Source organism: Pinus tabuliformis, chromosome 3_1 (assembly GCF_031772625.1).
Source record: "Pinus tabuliformis cultivar Carrire ecotype Pingquan chromosome 3_1, CPIR1, whole genome shotgun sequence".
In the NCBI taxonomy this organism is placed as follows: Eukaryota; Viridiplantae; Streptophyta; class Pinopsida; order Pinales; family Pinaceae; genus Pinus; species Pinus tabuliformis.
This window is the reverse complement of record NC_142301.1, coordinates 173358117-173379270: the sequence shown is the minus strand read 5'-3', so window position 1 is coordinate 173379270 and position 21154 is coordinate 173358117. Positions and strand designations below refer to the sequence as shown.

The 21154-nt window shown below is 40.3% G+C and overlaps 2 protein-coding genes across 4 annotated transcripts in view; both read right to left on the bottom strand.

Moving 5' to 3' along the window:
• The window catches only part of LOC149186356 (uncharacterized), a 191771-nt gene that overhangs the window by 150007 nt on the left and 20610 nt on the right, over positions 1-21154 (bottom strand). The gene's annotated exons all lie outside the window — the stretch shown is intronic.
• LOC149186357 (uncharacterized) lies at positions 2132-20498 on the bottom strand. The gene is made up of 4 exons (XM_089409311.1): positions 19840-20498; positions 19584-19725; positions 19180-19459; positions 2132-2791 (listed from the first exon to the last, which is right to left on the bottom strand). The coding sequence occupies exons 1-4, from the start codon at positions 20486-20488 to the stop codon at positions 2132-2134; spliced, it is 1731 nt and encodes a 576-aa protein (XP_089265437.1). The 5' UTR covers positions 20489-20498.

The window sequence follows — 21154 nt, the reverse complement described above, 5'->3', positions numbered from 1 at the left end:
TGGGGCTCATCCTTAGAGACTATTTTTGGAGACTAGCTGCAGGCCTTGAGAGGCCTCTTTCTCCAAGCCAAGGACTTGAAGAAGATCAGATACCCTTTCAAATCTGAAACGATTTCATTTTGAGGGTTATTAGAGTTTTTCAAGAGGTTAAAGAATTGAAAAATTTGCAGTTATAATAAAAAATTTATTAAAATTTTTATGGCCTTTCCTTGACAAGGACATGAGCTTTGAGGGTTATATTCATCAATGTTGTGGGTTTCTAGAGGCTTGGGAGCAAGTCGTTTGCCGTTGAAGTTCATCATCTATTGGCTTGTAACCTCTTCTTGATATATTGATGCTTTAGGAGCAATTGGTTGTTGTAAGTTCTAATTATCTTTGTAGTCTCGTCAAGATTATTGAAGAGCCCTTCTCACTATCTAAAGGGTTATTTCGTCATTGTAACATTAATAATAAAGTGATCTTCTTACTTGAAGGGGGCTTGGGATTCAATCCCTTGGTATCCCCCTCCTTGTTTAAAAGGGAGGATCTCTTAGCTTAGCTTCTCTTTGCTTTAGCTTTAGATCTGATTACTAACCTCTTTTCCTTGCTTTCTTCTAGCTAATTGGATTTCATTGTCATTTTCTCTTGTCCCTAATCTCATTTGCATAGTAGATTGGTAGCAATTTTTCTAATCACTGGTAGCAATCTCATTTGCCATTTTCTAATGTGCTTTTAACATATAAATCTCACTTCTTTTAATTGTCATAATAACATAAGTGGAGAACATCTTAATAAGCACTATAACTAAAGGCATTTAAGCTATTGTTTCTAACATATGATCTAATTGCATCTCTTCTATTGTTTCATTGAGTACTATTCTATTTGCTTCATTTAATCATTGTTGTAAGCTAATCATCTTGTGCTTTAAGATTATAAGTGGATTGGCTTTTCCTTTACTGAAGCATCTTGTTGTAATTGGATCTCATTGAAGCATTTGCATTTGCATCTTAGATCTAAATTTGCATTCTTAAAATTTACCTCCAAGCATAAGCTTGGTTGATAGAAAGATAGGACAACCTTCTTTGTATCCAATTCAAGAAGCTTGACCCTTAGACAACAGTTAAAACGAGTGACCTTGCAGTTCTCTTGCGGCCAAGCCCTTGTAGGAATGGAGGCACTTGGGTTGCTAGAAGTCCTGGGTAGGTATCATTAATGAGGCCTTGGCCTCCTTCTCCAGCACTTCTCCCAATAACCTTGTTCTAAGACTAGCTTCGATAATTGAAGAGAAGGCCTTCACCTTAGAATAGGCATATAATTAACATTAACCAAGATCTTGAATCTCAAATAGGTAGATTTTGCATTCACTCTTCTAACATCATCATTTTGCATTTCAACTGATTATTGCAAATGGGATTGAGAGCCTATTTCATACTTGCAAATCTTACATTGTTTTAGTTGTTATTTTCAAGTTTATTGTCTCTTGAATATCATCTTTACTTGAAGTTCAAGTCTTATTTATATTTTCAATTGTTTTAATCTCTTAATTTCTTGTACTAACACGTTTTTGCAGCATTGCCTATCTTACAACTTGATATTGTATTGTTATTTGCAAGTACTTTAATTTGTATTTGAGCATTGTTATTAAGGCACTGGTCTCTCACTTTTACAACCTCATTAATTGTCATATTGATCTAATTGAATCTATTTTTAACTCTTACAGTGCTCATTAATAATCACACTAGCCAATTAACTTCAAATCAAGTTATCTAAAGAAGTAATTGCCTTACCTTTAGTCTCCTAGAACTTCTTCGTCCAACAATTTTTCCTCTTTCGTTTATCTTTAGGGACTACCCCTTATAGATTGTCTAGGAGAGAGCTTAAACAGAGTGAGCAAGGAATAGGTGACAGCCCCTGCTCTAAGCGTTGCACCATGGGTGTACACTTTGGTTGACAACAGTTATAAACATGAATATTTCTTGATTTATTCCTTCTGTAATCATTCTTGCTTCTTGCATAATTGTATCTTCTATTGATTTTACAATGGATTGCTTTATGCCCAAAATTTCCGCAAGAGTAACAACGACCAAGAAAAATATTTTCATACCTGGGAGGGTAGAATGACCTTGTGAAGTTGTTTTGTCTTGGAGGAGGTTCAAACCATTGTTGATTCTGAAGTGGCAGCGTTTCGAAATTCCCTTTTAATTTCTTCCTTCAAGGGCTTGGAGCTTGTGCCTTCCTTGCTTGAAGATGTGCCTTCATAACCAAGACCTGTTTTATCTCTTGGAGATCTTTGACAGCTAAGAATGTTATCCAACACTAGTGAGTTGTTCAAGTTCTTGTTAAGCTTATCAACTTCAGCTTTCAATGTTACAACTTCCTCTTCAAGCTTCTTACACTCTTCTTCATTCTTCTTCATCTGGATCTTCATCACTTCCTCAATTCTTTTTGCTTCTTCAAGATGAACTTTTAAAGAGACAATTTCCTCATCACGCTTTTCAAGAAAGTTTCTCAATTCTCTATTTTTATTTCTAAGCAAGGCATTTTCCTTTTCACTATTCTTCAACTTTTCTTGAAAATATTCATCTTCCTGTTCGATCTCTGAATCTTTTCCGAGTCCCCAAAAAGAACCTAATCTCTTATTTGGTTTTTCATTATCTAAATCATTGACTTCTTTGTCACCATGATCATTATCTTGATTCTCTTGGGTTATGAAGAAAACTTCTCTTGCATCGGGTTCTTCTGTATCACTTTCTTCTGAAGAGTTGTTGTCCTCTTTAGAATAAAGATTTTTCTTGTGAAAGCTTTTATTTTCCTTAAAAGGACATCTCTTAACATAATGACCTATTCTTCCACACTCGAAACATTTAAAAGGTAACTTACCTTTGTGTTTGCCAGTACCCCTTTTTAGCCCCCTCATGAAATTTGCTTCTTCTACATTTGAATCATCATCTGGGGTTCCTTCGATTCTTGAGTTCTTTATTTCTTGTCTTTTGTGTGGCTTTAAAAGCTTCTTCTTTGGTTGATGATCCTTCTTTTGTATCTATTCTCATTTCGTATGTTGTAAGAGTGCCATGTAATTCTTCAATTGTCATATTGGTCAAGTCCTTGGTTTCTTCTATTGCAGATACCTAGGAATTGTATTTCAAGGGAAGCAATCTCAAGACCTTTGGTATGCCAAAGGATCTTCAAGTTTTTCTCCTAATCCTCTAATGGAGTTGACAACTTTATCTTTTTCATCTATTTTCAGATTTTCAAACTAAGCTCTATACCTTCGAAGTTTGACCTGCTTGACTTTATCATAACCTTCATACAAAGTTTTAAGTTTATCCCAAACGTATTTGGCCGTGGTACATGTCATCACCTTGGAATTAATCATTCCTAACAAACCACCCATGATGGTATGAAGAGCTTTTGAATTTCAGTTAAACATCAAGATCAAGATCAATAGGAGGATTTTTAGGAACTTTGTAACCATTTAGGATGGAAAGCCAAACATCCACTCCTACAACCTTCAAGTAGGTTTCCATGCAACTTCTCCATAGTGGATAATCGTTTCCATCAAACACCCAAATTATTCTTGAAGAGATGCCTTCCATTTCCATATCAGCTCACGATCTTCCCTTCACTGATTAGACTGTTGGAGGATAACCTGCTCTGATACCAATTGTTGGAAATACTGAGCGAGACGGTGAATCAATATTTCGTAATTTCAATAATTTAAGTATCAAAACAATTAACCAATAACATCACATACAAATGAATATAAGATATATATATATATATATATAAGAAGCTACAAGTTCCGGTTTACCAGCTACAACCCTAAGATTTACCAACTCCCACTAGAAGTAGGTGACAACCTCTTAAAGGAAGATACAACTTCCTTCCCTAGCACCAACCTGCCCCCCAATAGAATAAAAGGTAAAATAAGATCTTCTTGGGCTCTCGTACTAAGGACAATGGCCCAATTACAACAACATTCAAACAACTTCAGTTTTGCCCCTCTTCAAAGTCAGATCCAAAAATTTTGCTTCAACACTCTCCAAGTATATGTTGATTTTCTAAGTGCAACATAGACTAGCATAATATTTCTAAAATACTGATAATTACTTTTGATGTTGATCTTCTTTTAAATTATTCCAATATATCATCCAACAATTATACTTCAGAAATTCAACCATAAAAGAACAGTAGAAAACACAATGCACAAAGGGAAGAAAATATTTATCCTAGGAAAGCCCACCAAGGGAAAAAACCCAACAACCTTTTTCAATAGAGAAATTCTTCTGATCAACAAGAGACACACCTAGACCTATGGTCAAACCTAGTCAACCCCTCCAAGTCAAGCCTCACATCCAGAATTTCGGCCCTCTTGGAACTGCCAGTTACCCCAAAATTTCAGCCAACAACTACCCAAAATTTCAGTCCCTGCAATAGAACTACCCAAAAAAAACTGTGAACCAGAAGAGAGAGAATCTATCCACATGTGCAAGCTTGAGAGAGAGAGAAAGAGATGTAATTTGTCTTCTTTTTCGTCCTCCTTGTCCTTCTTGATCTTCGTTAAGATGCCCAGAAAATGTCTCCTTGAGGAAGTGTGAATTAGTGCCAAGAGAATGAGATCGAGCTACCTTTACATAGTGATCCATTGGGTCGAATGGGTGTGTCTTTTGCCCTAGGCCAACTTGACTTGGAGGGAGGTTGACTTAACAAACTTGGAGCCAAAAATTTCAATTTCAAAATTCAAATTTTCTTCTTTTAAAAGTCGCAATAGGACTTTGACTCAAAATATATTTTCTTTTGATTCTAACATTTAAAATATGCTTTATAATAATCAATACAAATACATCAAGTGGCCAAATATACATTATGAAGACCGACCATAGTTACAAATTCAACACTCCCTCTTAACTAGGGTGGTATTCATAATCACTGTCATAGATGTTCTGAAGTTGACAAATTTCGCTAGAGAAAAGGTTGTATCAGATCATCATCAGCATCATCATCTACCATCAATATCTGCTAGTGGCCATATCTGGGGCAATACCAAACCCATGGCATATCATTAGCATATCAAGACCTCACTCCTCTAGAGTGATCAGTCCTCAAATCCCAAGGCCTCTCACTAGGCCAAAAATGTCGAGATCTTAACTAGCAAGCACTCACTCATCCTTCCTTACGAGCACTCTAGGCCAAGACCTCACTCAACCCTCCCTAGTTGGTGATCGAGTCTAGATGTTGAAGGACCTCACTATGTTGATTTTGGGTAGCATCGGATGTGCTCTAGCTCCGAAATTTTGTGGAGGGGCTAGAACACATGAGATCTCCAAGACCCAGAAATCGTTTGGTGAAATTCCACCCAGATTGTATTTTATTAAAATAATTAATATTTTTAATGGGGTTCCTAAGTCTAAACTTAGGAAAATAAAAATATTAATGGGTATTAATGAAAATATGGGTGAGAAGCTTCTAAGAGACGAGGATCAAGTCTAATTTAATCTTAGTCGTTGATTAGAGACTTAATCTCGGTCGTTGATTCATCAACAGGAAAAGTATAAGAGGAGGCTTGAGGGTCAGTTGGAGATACACCGAGTGAGCATATTGATCAATCAGTTCGATTTTTTGGGGCACGGTTTGTTGAGAGAATCGAACCAGTGATTTGTTCTAGTGAGGGGCAAAAGCAGAAATTTGGATCAGAAAAATAAGTTCTGAGCCAAAGAGTACGTGGCAGAGAGGCAGCTTGAGCGACAGGAAGACAGCGCAGAGGCCTATGCAGCCCAAGAGGGGCTCACGCAGAGCTTACGCAATTCAGGAGGGGCTCACGCAGTAGCAATGCAGAGTGTCGTCTATAGTCCGAGATTTCGCTGGGGAAGCGAAGTTTTGAGCCGGGAGAGTTGAATGACAGTCTTCATCCAGCAAATCGATCCAGCGGTTGGGGTGACGCAGTCCTCCAGACACAGGACACAAGCCCACGTAGTGATTGCGTAGGGACTGCGCAATATTTGTTGGGAGGGTGCTAGATCGCTCATCGAATTAGTCGAGGCTTGGGGACAAGGTAAACCCTCGTATGTATTTCTTGTTGTCGTGATTTCTTTGTAAGGTTTGCCGGTGTGAGAGGCAACCTGTTGTACTCAGATTCTGCTTGCTTAATAATATAAAACCCTCTATCTGCTACATCGGTTTTCCCGCATTGGGTTTTTACGGGGATGTGTTGTCCAAAAGTAACGGTGCCCCTTGTGTGTGTCTCAATTATTGCTTCAGTTTATGATCTGTATGTTAGTATAAATTGCAGTAGTGTTTACATCAATGTTTATGTAATTAAATAACTTGTTGAATGAAATAACAAGTAGGAGATGTTAAACTAGTCACTACAACAGGACTTATGTTTCTAGATTCAGAAATTTTTACATTGTATCAGAGCGATTGCAGATCATAGGGACACTGCAGCCATCAGCCGAGAAGATCCAGCAGATCTGTTGCAGAGAGGCAGTTGTCTCAAGTGACAGCGTTGTTCCAAAGCCAGAGAAGCACTGAAGGGGTGACGCAGTGCAAGAGGAGTGACGCAGAAGCTCACGCAATGCCTGCATCATCTTTCTGAGCCAGGACAAGGTGACGCGTTAGCCAAGATGAGTAGTGACTGCGTCAGCTCTATGGATCAGCGCAGAGACTAAGAGGGACAGATCTGGCTCACGCAAAACCACATCAACTTTTTGGACCGAGAAGCAGTGACACAGTGGCCGGAAGAAGCCGATCTAGCTCACATAGCGATTGTGCAGAGCCTGAGGGGCTCAGATCCGTCCATTGTCGGGGCAGTAGGAGCAGTGCAGATCAGATCTATGGTGCTGGTGGGACGTTGTTGCTTTTGTTGCAAAACAATGTCTAAGGAGACGGAACCGAGGTAGAGGGAGTCACTGCCTTGATAGATTTCTTGCCAAAGAAATCTAGATCGAAGTTGCTAAGCAGCAGCAAAAAGAGATCAGAGGGGTGGTTCGATAGTTGTTGGCAGAAGGATTTTCGTGAAGGAAATCGAATTTCAGAGGAAGCTTGTTCTTAGAGGATTTCTAGCGCCAAAGAAATCCAGATCCGAGTTTTGTTGAAGCAGCAGCGAAAGAGGGAGAAGAGAACTTGTTCGACACTCATTTGAGCAGAGATGGCAGTTAATGGACTGAGGGATCAAGACAGGTTGGATGGAGCATCCAACTTTGTCATTTGGAAGGCCAGGATCCTGGCAGTTTTGGACAAAAATCGCATCAAGGATTATGCCTTGAAGACAGTTGTTGTTCCAGTTGATGTTGATCCTCTCAAGAAGTACGAGGAGGCTCAGGCAAAAGCGAAGTGCATGATCTTAGACGAGGTCAAGGATCATGTGATCCCACATATTGCTGAGAAGGACACAGCAAGGGAAATGTGGGAGGCCTTGACCACTTTGTACGAGGGAACTTCCGTTCAACGGAAGATGTTGCTTGAGAGTTAGCTGAGACAGTATCAGATGCAAAAGGGAGAAGAAATCGATCCCTTCCTTCTCAGGTTGCAAGGGATCCGAGACCAGCTAACTTCCATAGGGTCTACACCAGATCCTGAATTCATGGTTAGGATTGCCCTGAATGCAGTCACTGAAGACTGGGAAACCTTTGTCCAAAGCATCTTGGGCAGGGCTTCTCTCCCCAGTTGGGAGAAGATGTGGGTTGCTCTTTGACGGGAAGAGATCAAACGGTTGACCAAGGCGGGAAGCAACGACAAAGGGATCAGAGCCAAGAAGGAGGAAGAGGAGGATGCAGCTCTCACATCAGTGGGACAGCAAGGGCAGCAAAAGAGGAAAAAGAAAGATATATCCAAAGTCAGATGCTTCAAATGTGGAGAACTGGGTCATTTCGCCACTCAGTGCCCTCAGAAGAAGGGCAAGGAAGAGAAGTCTGACTCAAAGGCTGCTCCAGTGCAAGCTGACAAAGAGGGCGATGATGATGATTGCGCCATGAGTGCTCATGCACCTCTAGAGAAGAGGTGGGGCAATATTGAGTTATAGTCGGGAGGACTATAGGTGGGGTAGGATCCTTGAGGTGCCCAAACTCTTGGAACACATACGGCTATGGGAGCCCTTAATGACAGTAGCAGAATGACGGGAGTCAGTTGGTGCAAGGAATGATGGAGCAACAGTGGAAGAGCTAGAGTGCCCAAGTCTGAAGCAGCGTAGTAGAGTGTTGCAGCAGTGCGGGAGGCACATAGCAGATACAATAGAAGCGCAGTAGCATCAAAGGGTCAACATAGATTAGCAGCAAAGGTAGCTTCAGCATCCAAGGACATCCCGACTAACCAGCATGTCAGCTTTTGGGTAGCTTTTCAATTGCTTACTTCTCAGCAACTGAGTTGCAATTCAGCAGTTAGCAATGGCAATGCTATAGGCAGCATGATGTAGCATATTGAGAGGGAGTTGCAGTACAAATGTATCAGTGACAGTGGCAGTGTCATGGGCAGCAGTACAGATTGCAGTAGCGCAGTGGATGAAAGGCAACATGCCGAGCATCAGCAATGCAGAGGACTGATGTCGTGGATCAGTGTGGTACTTCTGCCGGGAAGTATTGTTAGAGCACATTCCTCACTAAGAGGGAGTGTTGATTTTGGGTAGCATAGGATGTGCTCTAGCTCCGAAATTTTGTGGAAGGGCTAGAACACATGAGATCTCCAAGACCCAAAAATCGTTTGGTGAAATTCCACCCAAATTGCATTTTATTAAAATAATTAATATTTTTAATGGGGTTCCTAAGTCTAAACTTAGGAAAATAAAAATATTAATGGGTATTAATGAAAATATGGGTGAGAAGCTTCTAAGAGACGAGGATCAAGTCTAATTTAATCTTAGCTGTTGATTAGAGACTTAATCTCGGTCGTTGATTCATCAACAGGAAAAGTATAAGAGGAGGCTTGAGGGTCAGTTGGAGATACACCGAGTGAGCATATTGATCAGTCAGTTCGATTTTCTGGGGCATAGTTTGCTGAGAGAATCGAACCAGTGATTTGTTGCAGTGAGAGGGGCAGAAGCAGAGATTTGGATCAGAAAGTAAGTTTCGAGCCAAAGAGTATGTGGCAGAGAGGCAACTTGAGCGATAGGAAGACAGCGCAGAGGCCTACACAGCCTAGGAGGGGCTCATGCAGAGCTTATGCAATCCAGGAGGGGCTCACGCAGTGGCAGTGCAGAGTGTCGTCTATAGTCCGAGATTTTGCTGGGGAAGCGAAGTTCTGAGCCAGGAGGGTTGAACGACAGTCTTCATCCAGCAAATCGATCCAGTAGTTGGGGTGACGCAGTCCTCTAGAGGCAGGACGCAGGCCCACGCAGTGATTGCGTAGGGACTGCACAGTATTTGTTGGGAGGGTGCTAGATCGCTCATCGGATCAGCCGGGGCTTGGGGACGAGGTAAACCCTTGTATGTATTTCTTGCTGTCATGATTTCTCTGTAAGGTTTGTCGGTGTGAGAAGTAACCTGTTGAAATCAGATTCTGCTTGCTTAATAATATAAAACCCTCTATCTGTTGCACCAGTTTTCCCGCATTGGGTTTTTCAGGGACGTTGCTGTCCAAAAATAACGGTGTCCCTTGTGTGTGTCTCAATTATTGCTTCAGTTTAAGATATGTATGTCAATATAGATTGCAGTAGTGTTTACATCAATGTTTATGTAATTAGATAACTTGTTGAATGAAATAACAAGTAGGAGATGTTAAATCAGTCACTGCAACAGGATTTCTGTTTCTAGATTCAGAAATTTTCACACACTACACCCTACCTGGTGTGTGACCGGGTCCAGATGCTGATAGACCTCACTACACCCTTCACTAGTGCGTGATCAGGTCCAAGATCTCACTACACCCTTCTTGGTGTGATCGGGTCCAAATACTGACAGACCTCCCTGCACCCTTTCCTAGTGTGTGATCGAGTCTAGACCTTACTCAACCTTCCATGGTGAATAATCGGGTCTCCTCCAAGAGGCACTCACTCATCCTTCCTAATGAGCACCTAGGGCCTCTCGAACCATTCACCCTATCAGGAGAATGTCGATCCATGCTGGTATCAACTCAGCACTTACTCTCAACGAGAAGGGTAGTCTCCACAAGCTGCAGCTTATCTCTAAAGTACACAAACTTCTCTCTGGGCAACGGTTTCATTAGAACATCAGTTTTCCACTCATCAGTGGAGATGTGCTCGAGCCTTATCGCTGTACTCTATACCATGTCATAGATGTAGTGGTACTTGATCTCAGTATGCTTCGACCTGTCATGGAACGTAGGATTCTCTGAAAGCTTCACACAACTTTGACTATCACAGTATATCACTGTCCGTTCCAACTCTTGGTTGAAAAACTCATGCAAAAAACTTTCAAAGCCACACTACTTATGTACACGCTTCATTTGTTAATATATTATGCTTATGCAGTGTTGAGTGCAACAGATCTTTGCTTCCTGCTCATCCAAGATATCATAGCGTAGCCTAAAATGAAGCATACTCCTAAAGTGCTCTTCCTATCATCAACACTTCTTGCCCAGTTAGCATCTGTATATCCCTAAAGTTGTACATCCTTGTTTGCAACATATCTCAAACCATAGTTCACAGTACCATGTAGATATCTCAAAATGTGCTTTGCTACAATCCAATGCCCACGTCTCAAGTCCCCCTGAAGCTAGCTCAACGTGTTAACAACAAAGCATATGCCCGACCTGGTGTTTAACCAAATACATCAACAAACCAATCAACCAATAGTATATAAATGGATCTACCAAATTGGATTCAGAGCCTCATAACTTCTTCAAGTTAATCACCATGGGAGTAGCCATGGATTTACAGTCCATCATGCCAAACTTCTAAAGGATATCAATTACATACTTTCCTTGACCAAGGAAGACTTCGCCAAGTTTTTGTCATACTTCCAATCCCAAGTAATAATGCATCAACCCAAGATCCTTCATATCAAATTCAAAAGCCAACTACTTCTTACATTGAATAATAAGAGGCTCAGCACCTGTCAAAAACAAATCATCAACATATAGCAATAGGATCACAAGTGCATTCTTCACAACCTTAAAATAAGGTTTGGATCGACATCGCTCTTGGTAAATCCCAATCTCATCAGATAGTTGTCAATATGAGCATACCAAGCTCTTGGAGCTTGCTTGAGTCCATACAAGGCCTTCTTTAACCTACAAACATGAGATTCCCTCGTGTCAAAGCCTTGAGGTTGCTCTATGTACACCTCTTCCTCAATCACACCATTGAGGAAAGCAGTCTTCACATCCATCTGATGTAAATTCCATCCCAATGAAGCAGCAAGAGAAATAATGGATCTAATGGAGGTGTACCTAGCAACTGGAGCAAAGGTCTCATCATAATCTTCTCCCTCTTTCTGGGAGAACCCTCTAGCCACGAATCATGCCTTGTATTTGTCAATACTTCCATCTGCAACATGCTTGATCTTGTATATCCACTTGGAAGTCACCACTGACTTCCCTTCCAGCCTTGGCACAATCTCCTAGACATCATTCTTCATGATAGATTGATATTCTTCATTCATGGCTTCCTTCCACACTTGTTGGCTAGTTGCTTCTTCATAAGTGGAAGGCTCTGCATCAATCAAGTTAGTCATGAGAGCTGCATAGCTAGAAAACCTTTTAGGTTTCTTAACTTCTCTAGATGTTCCATCAAGAGTTGCATGTCCTTCTACTTCTTCCAATGTAGATCTAAGACATGTTGGTCTCATTATGATCTCTGGAACAACAATTGTTCCACTGGTTTACAAGGCCCTTCTAGCTCTTCAGGACTTTCTATAGAACTTGAATGTTCTTCCTTCAAAGCCTCATGTTCTACTTCATCCTAGGAATCCATGGAGATGTTGAAATTTGATGACTTAAAAAAGTTTCCTGCAATCCCAACCCGGTTTTAATTTCACCTTATCACTCCCATTCAGTTAAATGCCCTTTCCCATGAACATACATTCAACATATAGAATTCTAGAAATGAAATTTTCAGATTAAAACAAATGGGATTGTCAACGCATGCTGAAAATAAATATGGATATAACCAGACCAGCTACACACATAAAAATACACAGATTTTTGTCAACTTTGACCCAGGCAAAACCCCTTCAATCTTCTCTAGGGAAAACCTGTTAGAGAGCTCTTCAAATTTATTTATCTTTCAAGTTGAGGAAAAATACATTCGCAGACAAAACAAAACAACAAAATACAACTTATCTCTTCAGCCCAAAACTCCTTGAAAATTGTGCCCACTTTGCCTCGATTTTTGTGCCCCACTTGAAGCTGAATATATGTACTGTACCGACATGACTGTACGAACTGTATTGTACGGACTCTGTACGAATTGTACGGATTTTTATACCACTGTAAGGATATTTTTCAAAAAAAAATCAAAAAACTTCTCTTGAACGACGTGCAACTCACAGCATTCAATGTTGTTCGTATTGTACCCTCTGTTATCTTCTATGCCTTGATTTCCATGCCCAGAAATCACTCCTTCAGCTTGCTGCAACAAATTTTTCCTTCAAAACAACCTCCTTTCTCCAATCTGCTCATGAAGAATGAATGCAGTCTCTCTTTTCTTTTCCCCCTTTTGTTTCTCTAAATAACTTTTGGGTAACCCTAAAATCTAATGTGGCTCAGATTCAATTAGATCAAGGGATGAGAATAAATGTGCATTTGATTCTCACATTCTATTTTTTAACTCACCCATTAAATAAAGTACCCACATTGTACTTTATGTCTAAAGTCACTTTTCAATTTATAAATTAACATTGACTTTACCACTTATAAAGTCACTTTCACTTTATAAATTCTCACTTCCGAAGAGAATTATTTTGGACACTTTTCCCTAGGTAGAGACTAACCCATGGGAAACCACTTGTCCAAGGTACATTAAAAATCAACACTCCCTCCTACTAAGGAAAGTGTTTCTCACCACACCCATTTTGTCCCTGAAATGGACATGCTTGCCTCTTGGCAAGGACTTCGTGAGAACATCGGCCACCTGCTCATCTGTTGATATATACTCCAGCTTCACTGCCCCCTTCTGAACATAGTCCCCAATGAAGTCATATCTGATGTCAATGTGTTTTGACCTGTCATGAAACACTGGATTGTCCGTGAGTTTAATGCAACTCTGATTATCACAGTGAATAACCGTTAGTCTCAACTCTTGATCAAATAGGCCATACAACAACTTGCGAAGCCAAAAGCCCTCACAACTAGCCTAACTATCAACCATATACTCAACCTCAGAAGAGCTCAAAGCAACTGACTTTTGCTTTCGACTGAACCACAACACAACTACCGAACCCAATCCGAAGCAACACCCTGAAGTGCTTTTCTTGTCAGAAGCGCAGCCTGCCCAATCTGAATCTGTGTAACCTACCAACCTCACTCCATCTCCCCGCCTATAGTCCAAGCCATAATCAAGTGTCCCCTGCACGTAGCGAAGAATGTGCTTTGCAGCTACCCAATGCACCTTCCTGGGCTCAACCATGAACTAGCTAAGTGTATTCGCTACAAAGCATATATTTGGCCTAATGTTGACCAGATACATCAAGGCCCCAATAAGCTGCCTATAAAATGTGGGATCCACCAAACTAGAATCTGAAGCATGAAGCTTCTTCCAGTTGGTGATCATAGGTGTAGGCATGGGTCTATACTCTGCCATGTGAAATCTGCTCAACACATCCACAGCATATTTCCCCTACCCTAGAAAGATATGCCCCTCCTCTTGCCACACCTCAAGCCCCAAAAAGTAATGCATCAGCCCAATGTCCTTCATCTCAAAGTCCATAGCAAGATCCTCCTTGCAACCACTAATCAGTCTTTCTGCCCCAGTAATGAACAAGTCATCAACATACAACACAAGAATGAGCGGATCATCCCCTACAACAATGTAGTATAGGTTCAGATCTGCATCACTCTTCGTGAAACCCATCTGCTGCAAGTAAGTATCAATCCTCGAATACCAAGCTCTTGAGCTTGCTTAAGTCCGTAGAGTGCTCGCCTCAACTGGCATACATGGGTCTCCCGCCCAAGTACCTCAAAGCCCTGTGGCTGCTCAACATACACCTCCTCCTCTATAACTCCGTTCAGAAATGCGGTCTTCACATCCATCTAATGGATCTGCCAACCCATTTCTGCAGCAATAGAAATAAGGGACCAGATAGAAGTGTACTCCTCCCTTCATTCAAGACTGAAAGCTAACTTGCTCTAACTAAATTGCTAACTACCACCTCGTTCTGTAGTTAAACTAATGAAGACCATGTTATGGAGAGACTGCATTCAAGAAGAAATCTAGAGAAGGACGAGAACTTTGCCTTGGCAGGCAAACGTAGTAAAGCCAAGGGCAAGAAGGGCCAAGGAGAGGCAGAGTCCAGTGAAAAGGACAAGAAGAAGAAGGATCTAAGCAAGATCAAGTGCTTCCATTACCATGAGTACGGACACTATGCCACTAAGTGTCCTAATCAGAAAGAGTCCAGTGAGGATCATGTAGCTACATCAATGGAGGTAGATGTGTTTTCTGCCTAATTCGAGAAAGATTTCTCATTGATAGCTTGCATGGCAAGCTCATCACACCGCAGATAAATGGTATATTGATTCGAGAGCATCCTTTCACGTGACCAAGAACAAAGAGTATTTCAGCCACTTGGAGGAGAAGCACATGCAATTTTAGATTGAGCTAGGAGATTATGGCATGTACACAACTAGGGGATTTGGTACTATCAGTTTTGAGAGGGATTCAAGTAGCTCTCTCCATCTCAAAGATGTCCTCTATGTTCCAAGCTTGAAGCAAAACCTTGTTTCAATAGCTACCCTTGAGGACAAGGGTTATGATGTCATCTTCAGCAGAGGTAAGGCTTACCTCTGTTGAGAAATCTAGGGCAAAGTAGATAGAGTTATTTTAAATTTGATTTGTATTTAATACTTGAAATTTTCTTGTGATATATATATTAGGACATTATAATCATTATCAAGACAAATGCCAATGAGAAGATCAAAATGCAAACACAAGAAAACCCACAAAAATCTCTTCTTATAGAATTTCAATGAAGATTTCCAAGACCTTGACCTTGACCCAAGACCAAACCTTCCAAGAGATGACCCAGTGAAACCCTTAGACTTCTCTGCAAAACAAGATTGAGGAAACCCTAGGTTCTCCTCCAAAACTCACAGGTGTGGGCAGCAGGAACAGAGATTTCCTTCCTTAACCAATTTGTTGGTCTCCAAAGAACTTCACTAGCTTCCAAGAGAATTTCGCTCTCCTTCTTTCTTCCTTGCCCAGACTTCACTAGAAAAGAGATATATCACTTGATTGATGTCTCACAAATGAGGTGAGGTTCCTCTTTATATAGGCTTTCAAAAGAGCGAATTAGGCCTCCTTGGGCCAACATGAAGAGAGTTGGCCGACTCATCCCTTAGAGGCTTCTAGACATCACATTTTACAATAATAATTTTCCTTCTTTGTTACATGAGCCCTCTAGGGGCTAGTACATCATGACTTTGACCTTTTGACTTGTCAACAAGACCCCTAGAGCACTCAATGGGTGCTTTGACCTAGGACCACAACATGATGGGCAAGAAACCCATTTCAATAATAATAATTTTCTTTTACAAATAAATTTTTCTTTTCTTTTTCTTTTGACAAGTACATCAATAATTACATCAAGTCATGACTCAAGTATAATTTATGAAGACTGACACTAGTTACATTTCAACACTCCCTCTTAACTAGGGAGGTATTCATAAATGACCACAGGTACAAGGACAGTACTTTCATTGAAACATTCTCATAAGAAGAGTCGGATTGGTAAGCCATCTTAAGCATCAACATTATGATCAATATACAACCAGCATTGTCAACATAGCAAAGCCTTGACTAACACGCTCCATCTCTCAATAGATCAGAGCACAATGCTGGGAGGTTTTACGTGGGACACCACACTACCTCTTAAGGCAAATACCCCATCCGAATGTTCACAAGGTATGTCCTTCTAGGACCATTTTTGTCTTGGATTTACACATCCTCAAGTAATTTCCTCGTCGACTACTCTTACCTATCAAATGCCCCACCTCATCCTAAAAGAGTATCAGTCATCACAGTACTTCATTTCTCAGATTCCAAATCCTCAAGGAGTATCTACCTCAGATGCTTACCCAATCCTCTGGATGCCATTCTCTTTTCATGGCCTTCACTAAGACTTACGATTGTTAGTCCTAATCTAGTGCATGAGACATGAAGCAAAGAACCATATCTGTCACTCCCTCTCAACTAGGGAGAAAACCATCAGCTACTATGATAGTAGCTCTCAGGGCTCTATCATCATCATCACACGTGCGAGCTTTCTTTGAACCTCACAGAGCCCTCTATATATAGCATCATCATGTTATCATGGAGCCTTTCTTCTTCATAACTTCTTCGTAGGGCATAGGCCATCTTCTACATCACTTCCCATAGTGTTGAACCAGCAGTTATGTCATCCTTTTTCTTCCTCGAAAAGTGATATTTTAGTCCACATTTGGTTATCCTTCATACAGCTACCTCTTTCAAGTCATGCTTTTTCCAGGATCTGTTATCACTCCAATATTTCTCTAGAGTTGACAAGAAAGGAATGATTAGAGGTAACCACAAACCTACTTTGGAGATTAGGATCTAGCCTTCTTAATTCTCAAAAAGGGCTCTCTCTTTATGATTTAACTTTGTTTAGTTATTTGATTTTAGACTACTTATGATTGTACTTGGGTTTTGTTTTGGATTTGGTAGTGGGATCACTTACTTAGATGAAAAGAGGGATGTCTTTTACCATTGGGCTATGGGGTCAAATGTCAAGCAAACAGGATTGGATCAAGTTCTAAAAACAATGTCTACCGGGCAAGATAGTTGAGTTACTTCAGATCTCAATGTTGGATGGTGAAGTGGCTTTCAATCGGATCCAAGGAGCAATTAAAGGTTCCTTAGGCCAGATTATGAAGAAAGTGAAAGAAGTCAACCAGGATGGGAGAGAAATTAAGGATTCTCAGATCCGAATATCAGAAGAAAACATAGAAATGATCAATTGTTCAAAACAAAGTGTACTTAAACAAATTCTGAGATAAATTTCCAGTTAATTCATTCAACTTTAGATAACATTTAAGTTTATGAAAAACATAAGAAAATAACAAATTTGACAAAGAAAATACTTCACTGTAATAGCTCAACACATGAATCCTGTAATGCAATCTCTTTATTACTTAGTCCAGTCTGCTAACATGAAAAGTTGGTACAATAACCCTTAGGTTTGATGATCAAAATAACTCTACAAATGTATAGCAATCCACACTCAATACTTCGAATTATGAAGTATTTATACAAAAATAATTTACAAAATATCCCAAACTGTCTTGGGAATTATTCTAGGAGAAAGAAATATCTTCATGCAAGAAGATAGAGACAGATGTTCAACTGCTGTATGCTGTCCCTGTTTATTAGGTTGTGTTGTCTTTAAGCTTTGATATTTTGCCTTTTATTCTCTGCCTTGCTGTTGATTTTCACGCTAGATGTTCTTTTCACTTTGATCTTTCAACTGATACTATTTTACCTGGTTGATCTATCATTATCCTTTTACTGTGTTGTTTTCACTTTTACTGTATATTTTATATTTTGACTGTGTATTTCTACTGTAAGTCATTCAATTTCTCCCATGTTTCTCCCAATTGGATATTTATCATTTTCCTATAAATTTCATCTGCCTCTGTGTACTTGGCAAAAGTGGGCTTATTCACAAAAAGGTGTTTTACCTCACGCTGGAGGTAAAACAAGTTCTCAAAAGTCTAGTATAGGACCTTGCCAGTAAGCATCCCCTTCATAGATGAAGTATTTACCTGATCTCTAGCCACTTCTCTAATTCTTCTGTTGTACTCCTCCTGCAGCATTAATTTATCATTTATTACTAAGGGATCTGGCAAACCCTTTTGCCTCAAAACTCCAAATTTAGCCATGAATCTATCTATAGCCAGTTGCATGGTTTGGCACTTATATTCCAGGTTTAGCATTAAATTTCTCCCTTTTTACTTCTAATATTGTACCTGTCCTATCAGGTATCTCCAGCTCCTATAATTCATACTTGTTTTTGGAGTTAAGGAAGTGAATGATCCTTGGGGCTTCCTCTGGCATGTCTCCCAGTTCTGTTTTCATTCTCTATATGGCTTCTGTAGCCTCTTTCACTAAATCAATATGTTCAAAAATTACTTGAATGGATGGCCAAATATCATTGACAAAGTCAATGATATTGGCCCATAATTGTTCCTTAGCCTAGCCAAGGGGTTCCTTCAAAGTCAATTCCTTCTCCAAGCTTTTTATTCTCTCATTCATCCTGGTTGATTTCTGCACTTCTTCTTTGTGCATAATCTGTGCAAGCTTATAGTCAGTCTCTAGACTGGTCATATTTTCTTTTAGCTTGTTCATTTCTGTGGTCTGAATGGACATATCTTCCATTGCTTTGACCAATTTACTAGCCTCGTCACCCGGTTGACCTGCTGCTGTTGACCTTGTTGCTGATGTAGACGTTCTGGAAGCTGGGAAGGTTGTAGCAATGTTGCACACATCGCGATCGGGATTTAATCGGCGCCGGGAAAAAATCGGAAAAATCGTTAAAATCGGGAAAAAATCGGGAAAAAATCGGAAAAAATCGTTTGGCACAAAAATATTCATTTTTTTTCATTTTTTTTCAATTTTTTTAATATCTAAACCATCTACAACATAAAATAAATACATTGACACATAAATATGATAAAAAAACTAATATATAAGATGTTCAATATCATTTCTAGCGCTAAAATCACACATAACATTGAATCATGTCCTGAATAGTAAGTCCTGAGTCCCAAGTCCAACTCAGCCTCAAAATATCAACAAAAAATATGATAATGTATCTCATCATGTCATAATGTCATATACAATAAAATGAAAGTCTAATCCTATTGATTTCCTCTGCCCCTCTTGCGAGAATATGGCACAGCTTTCTCTTTCCCTCTAGATGTAGAAGCTGGTGCCTGTGGTGGTGGAAATGGCAGTGGAGTCTGACGTGCTCTAGAAGCTGAAGAACTAGTAGTAGCAGCTACAAGAGGCTGAGGTGGACGGAGACCACGTCCTCTACTGGTGGTAGTGGTAGCCCGGGTAGCCCGGGTAGGCGGTGTCACCTCCTCCTCCTGCTCCTCCAACTCCTCCTCCTCCTGCTCCTGCTCCTGCTCCTGCTCCTCCTCCTCCTCCTCCTCCCCCTCCTCCTCCCCCTCATCCTGCACTAACCAATCCTCAGTGGGATCCATGAGAGGCCTCTCGGTCTCAACCCTCCATTCAGCAGTGGTGTCAATCCCATCCAATGAGATGGCTTCCGTATCAGGTGTCTTCTCTAGTTGTTTCACCCACAATCGAAGATTGTAGTAGACATAGACCATGTCATTAAGTCTATGGGACTCCAACCTGTACAAAGTTCATGAAATAATAAATTAATAATTAATATTATAAAAAAAATATTGTTTAAAACTTTAATGAATTCAAAAATTTATTTGGAAATTTGCAATATTTTAAATGTTTAAGTGTTAACCTATTGCGCTTCTTGTTGTGTATTTTTTCAAATACACTCCAATTGCGCTCACATCCCGAGGAGCTGCATGTTTGGCTGAGGATGCGCACGGCAAGATTTTGCAAAAGGGGTACTCTGCCACCATACATCTTCCACCATGCGTCTACAACAAAATTACAAAGAAAATTTTAAATAAACATAAGAAAAAAATGGAATTTGAAGAAACAATGAAATTTGAAACAAAGTTACAAAGTACATACTACAAACTAAAAAATACCTGGGATTTTAACCGTCCTATCATTGATAGCCATCTCAAAGCCAAATGTGCCACCTGACAACTTATATTGCTCAATTTGTCTAGAGACCTCCATACGTTCTTCTGGAGTTTTCACCATCTTCTGGACACAGGTTAATAATCCTTCCACGACCTCAACATCAAAATTAAACCCACATGCATAAGAAAATGCAGGGTTCAGGAAAAGGCCAGCAGCATGAATGGGACGATGGAGTGTGTTGTTCCATCGCTCATCAATGACCTTCCATAGAAGGAGTTGTCTCTGGAACCCATCATCTCCCTTGTCATCATAGTAGGACCGAATGGCTTCTTTGGCCCTATCCATGGCTTCATACAAATAGCCCATTGCGGGCTTCTCACCATCTACCAACCGAAGAACCTTTACCAAAGGTTCTGTGACAGCGCACACCTCCTGCACTCCCGCCCAGAAGTCTTCTTGGTATGAAACAAGTCTGCAGACGGCCTCTCCTTCTGGTTTGCGGCTCATTGGCGAAGAACGCCACTCCTCTGAAACAAACATTCTCTTCAAATCCCACATAGAATTCAAGAGGGATTGAAGAGATATGAAACTCGTCGCAAACCGTGTAATGGCGGGGCGCACCAACTCTTTGTTGTTGGTGCATTTTCTCATCAAGCTAAGCACAGATGTCTGATTGTAAATAAATTTTGTGATGGTTTTTGATGAGTCAACAGCCTCTTTGACAAAGGGAATTTTCCCTATGTCCTCTAACATCAAATCAATACAATGGGCAGCACAAGGTGTCCAAAATAAAGTAGGATGCCTGTCCATAAGCAATCTACCAGCAGCAACATAATTTGCAGCGTTGTCCGTTATGACTTGGACAACATTTTCTGCACCCACCTCCAAAATAAACACATCCAGCAAATCACATAAATTTTTTGCATCTTTGATTTGATGAGTTGCATCAACAGATTTGATAAACATAGTCCCCAAGGGACAACTAACCAAGAAGTTTATAAGGGTTCTCCCCTTTTGGTCAGTCCAACCATCTGACATAACAGTGCATCCTGTTTGTGCCCATGATGCCCTAAAATCCTCCAATCTTTGGGTGCAGTCACGCTTTTCATCTTGAAGAAGCCGGCCTCTGAAATCATGAAGAGAAGGGAGTTTGTACCCCGGGCCAACACTGGCAACAGCATCAAGAGTAGGTTGGAAAAATGGATTATTCCTTATAATGCTGAAAGGAATATCACTCCAGAGGAGAAATTTTGTCATCAACTTGTCAGCTTTTTCTTTTTCAGTTCTTTTCATCATTGAACCGATAGTTGGTTGTGA

Bases quoted from the DNA above. Each gene is read 5' to 3' on its own strand.
- LOC149186357 (XM_089409311.1), bottom strand. From the start codon at position 20,488: ATGAGAAAATGCACCAACAACAAAGAGTTGGTGCGCCCCGCCATTACA. The intron at 19,460-19,583 runs GTTAACACTTAA...AACTTTGTACAG, and splicing joins CACAACAAGAAGCGCAATAG to GTTGGAGTCCCATAGACTTA. The intron at 2,792-19,179 runs GTGACACCGCCT...TGTCCTTTTAAG, and splicing joins TGGAGGAGCAGGAGGAGGAG to GAAAATAAAAGCTTTCACAA.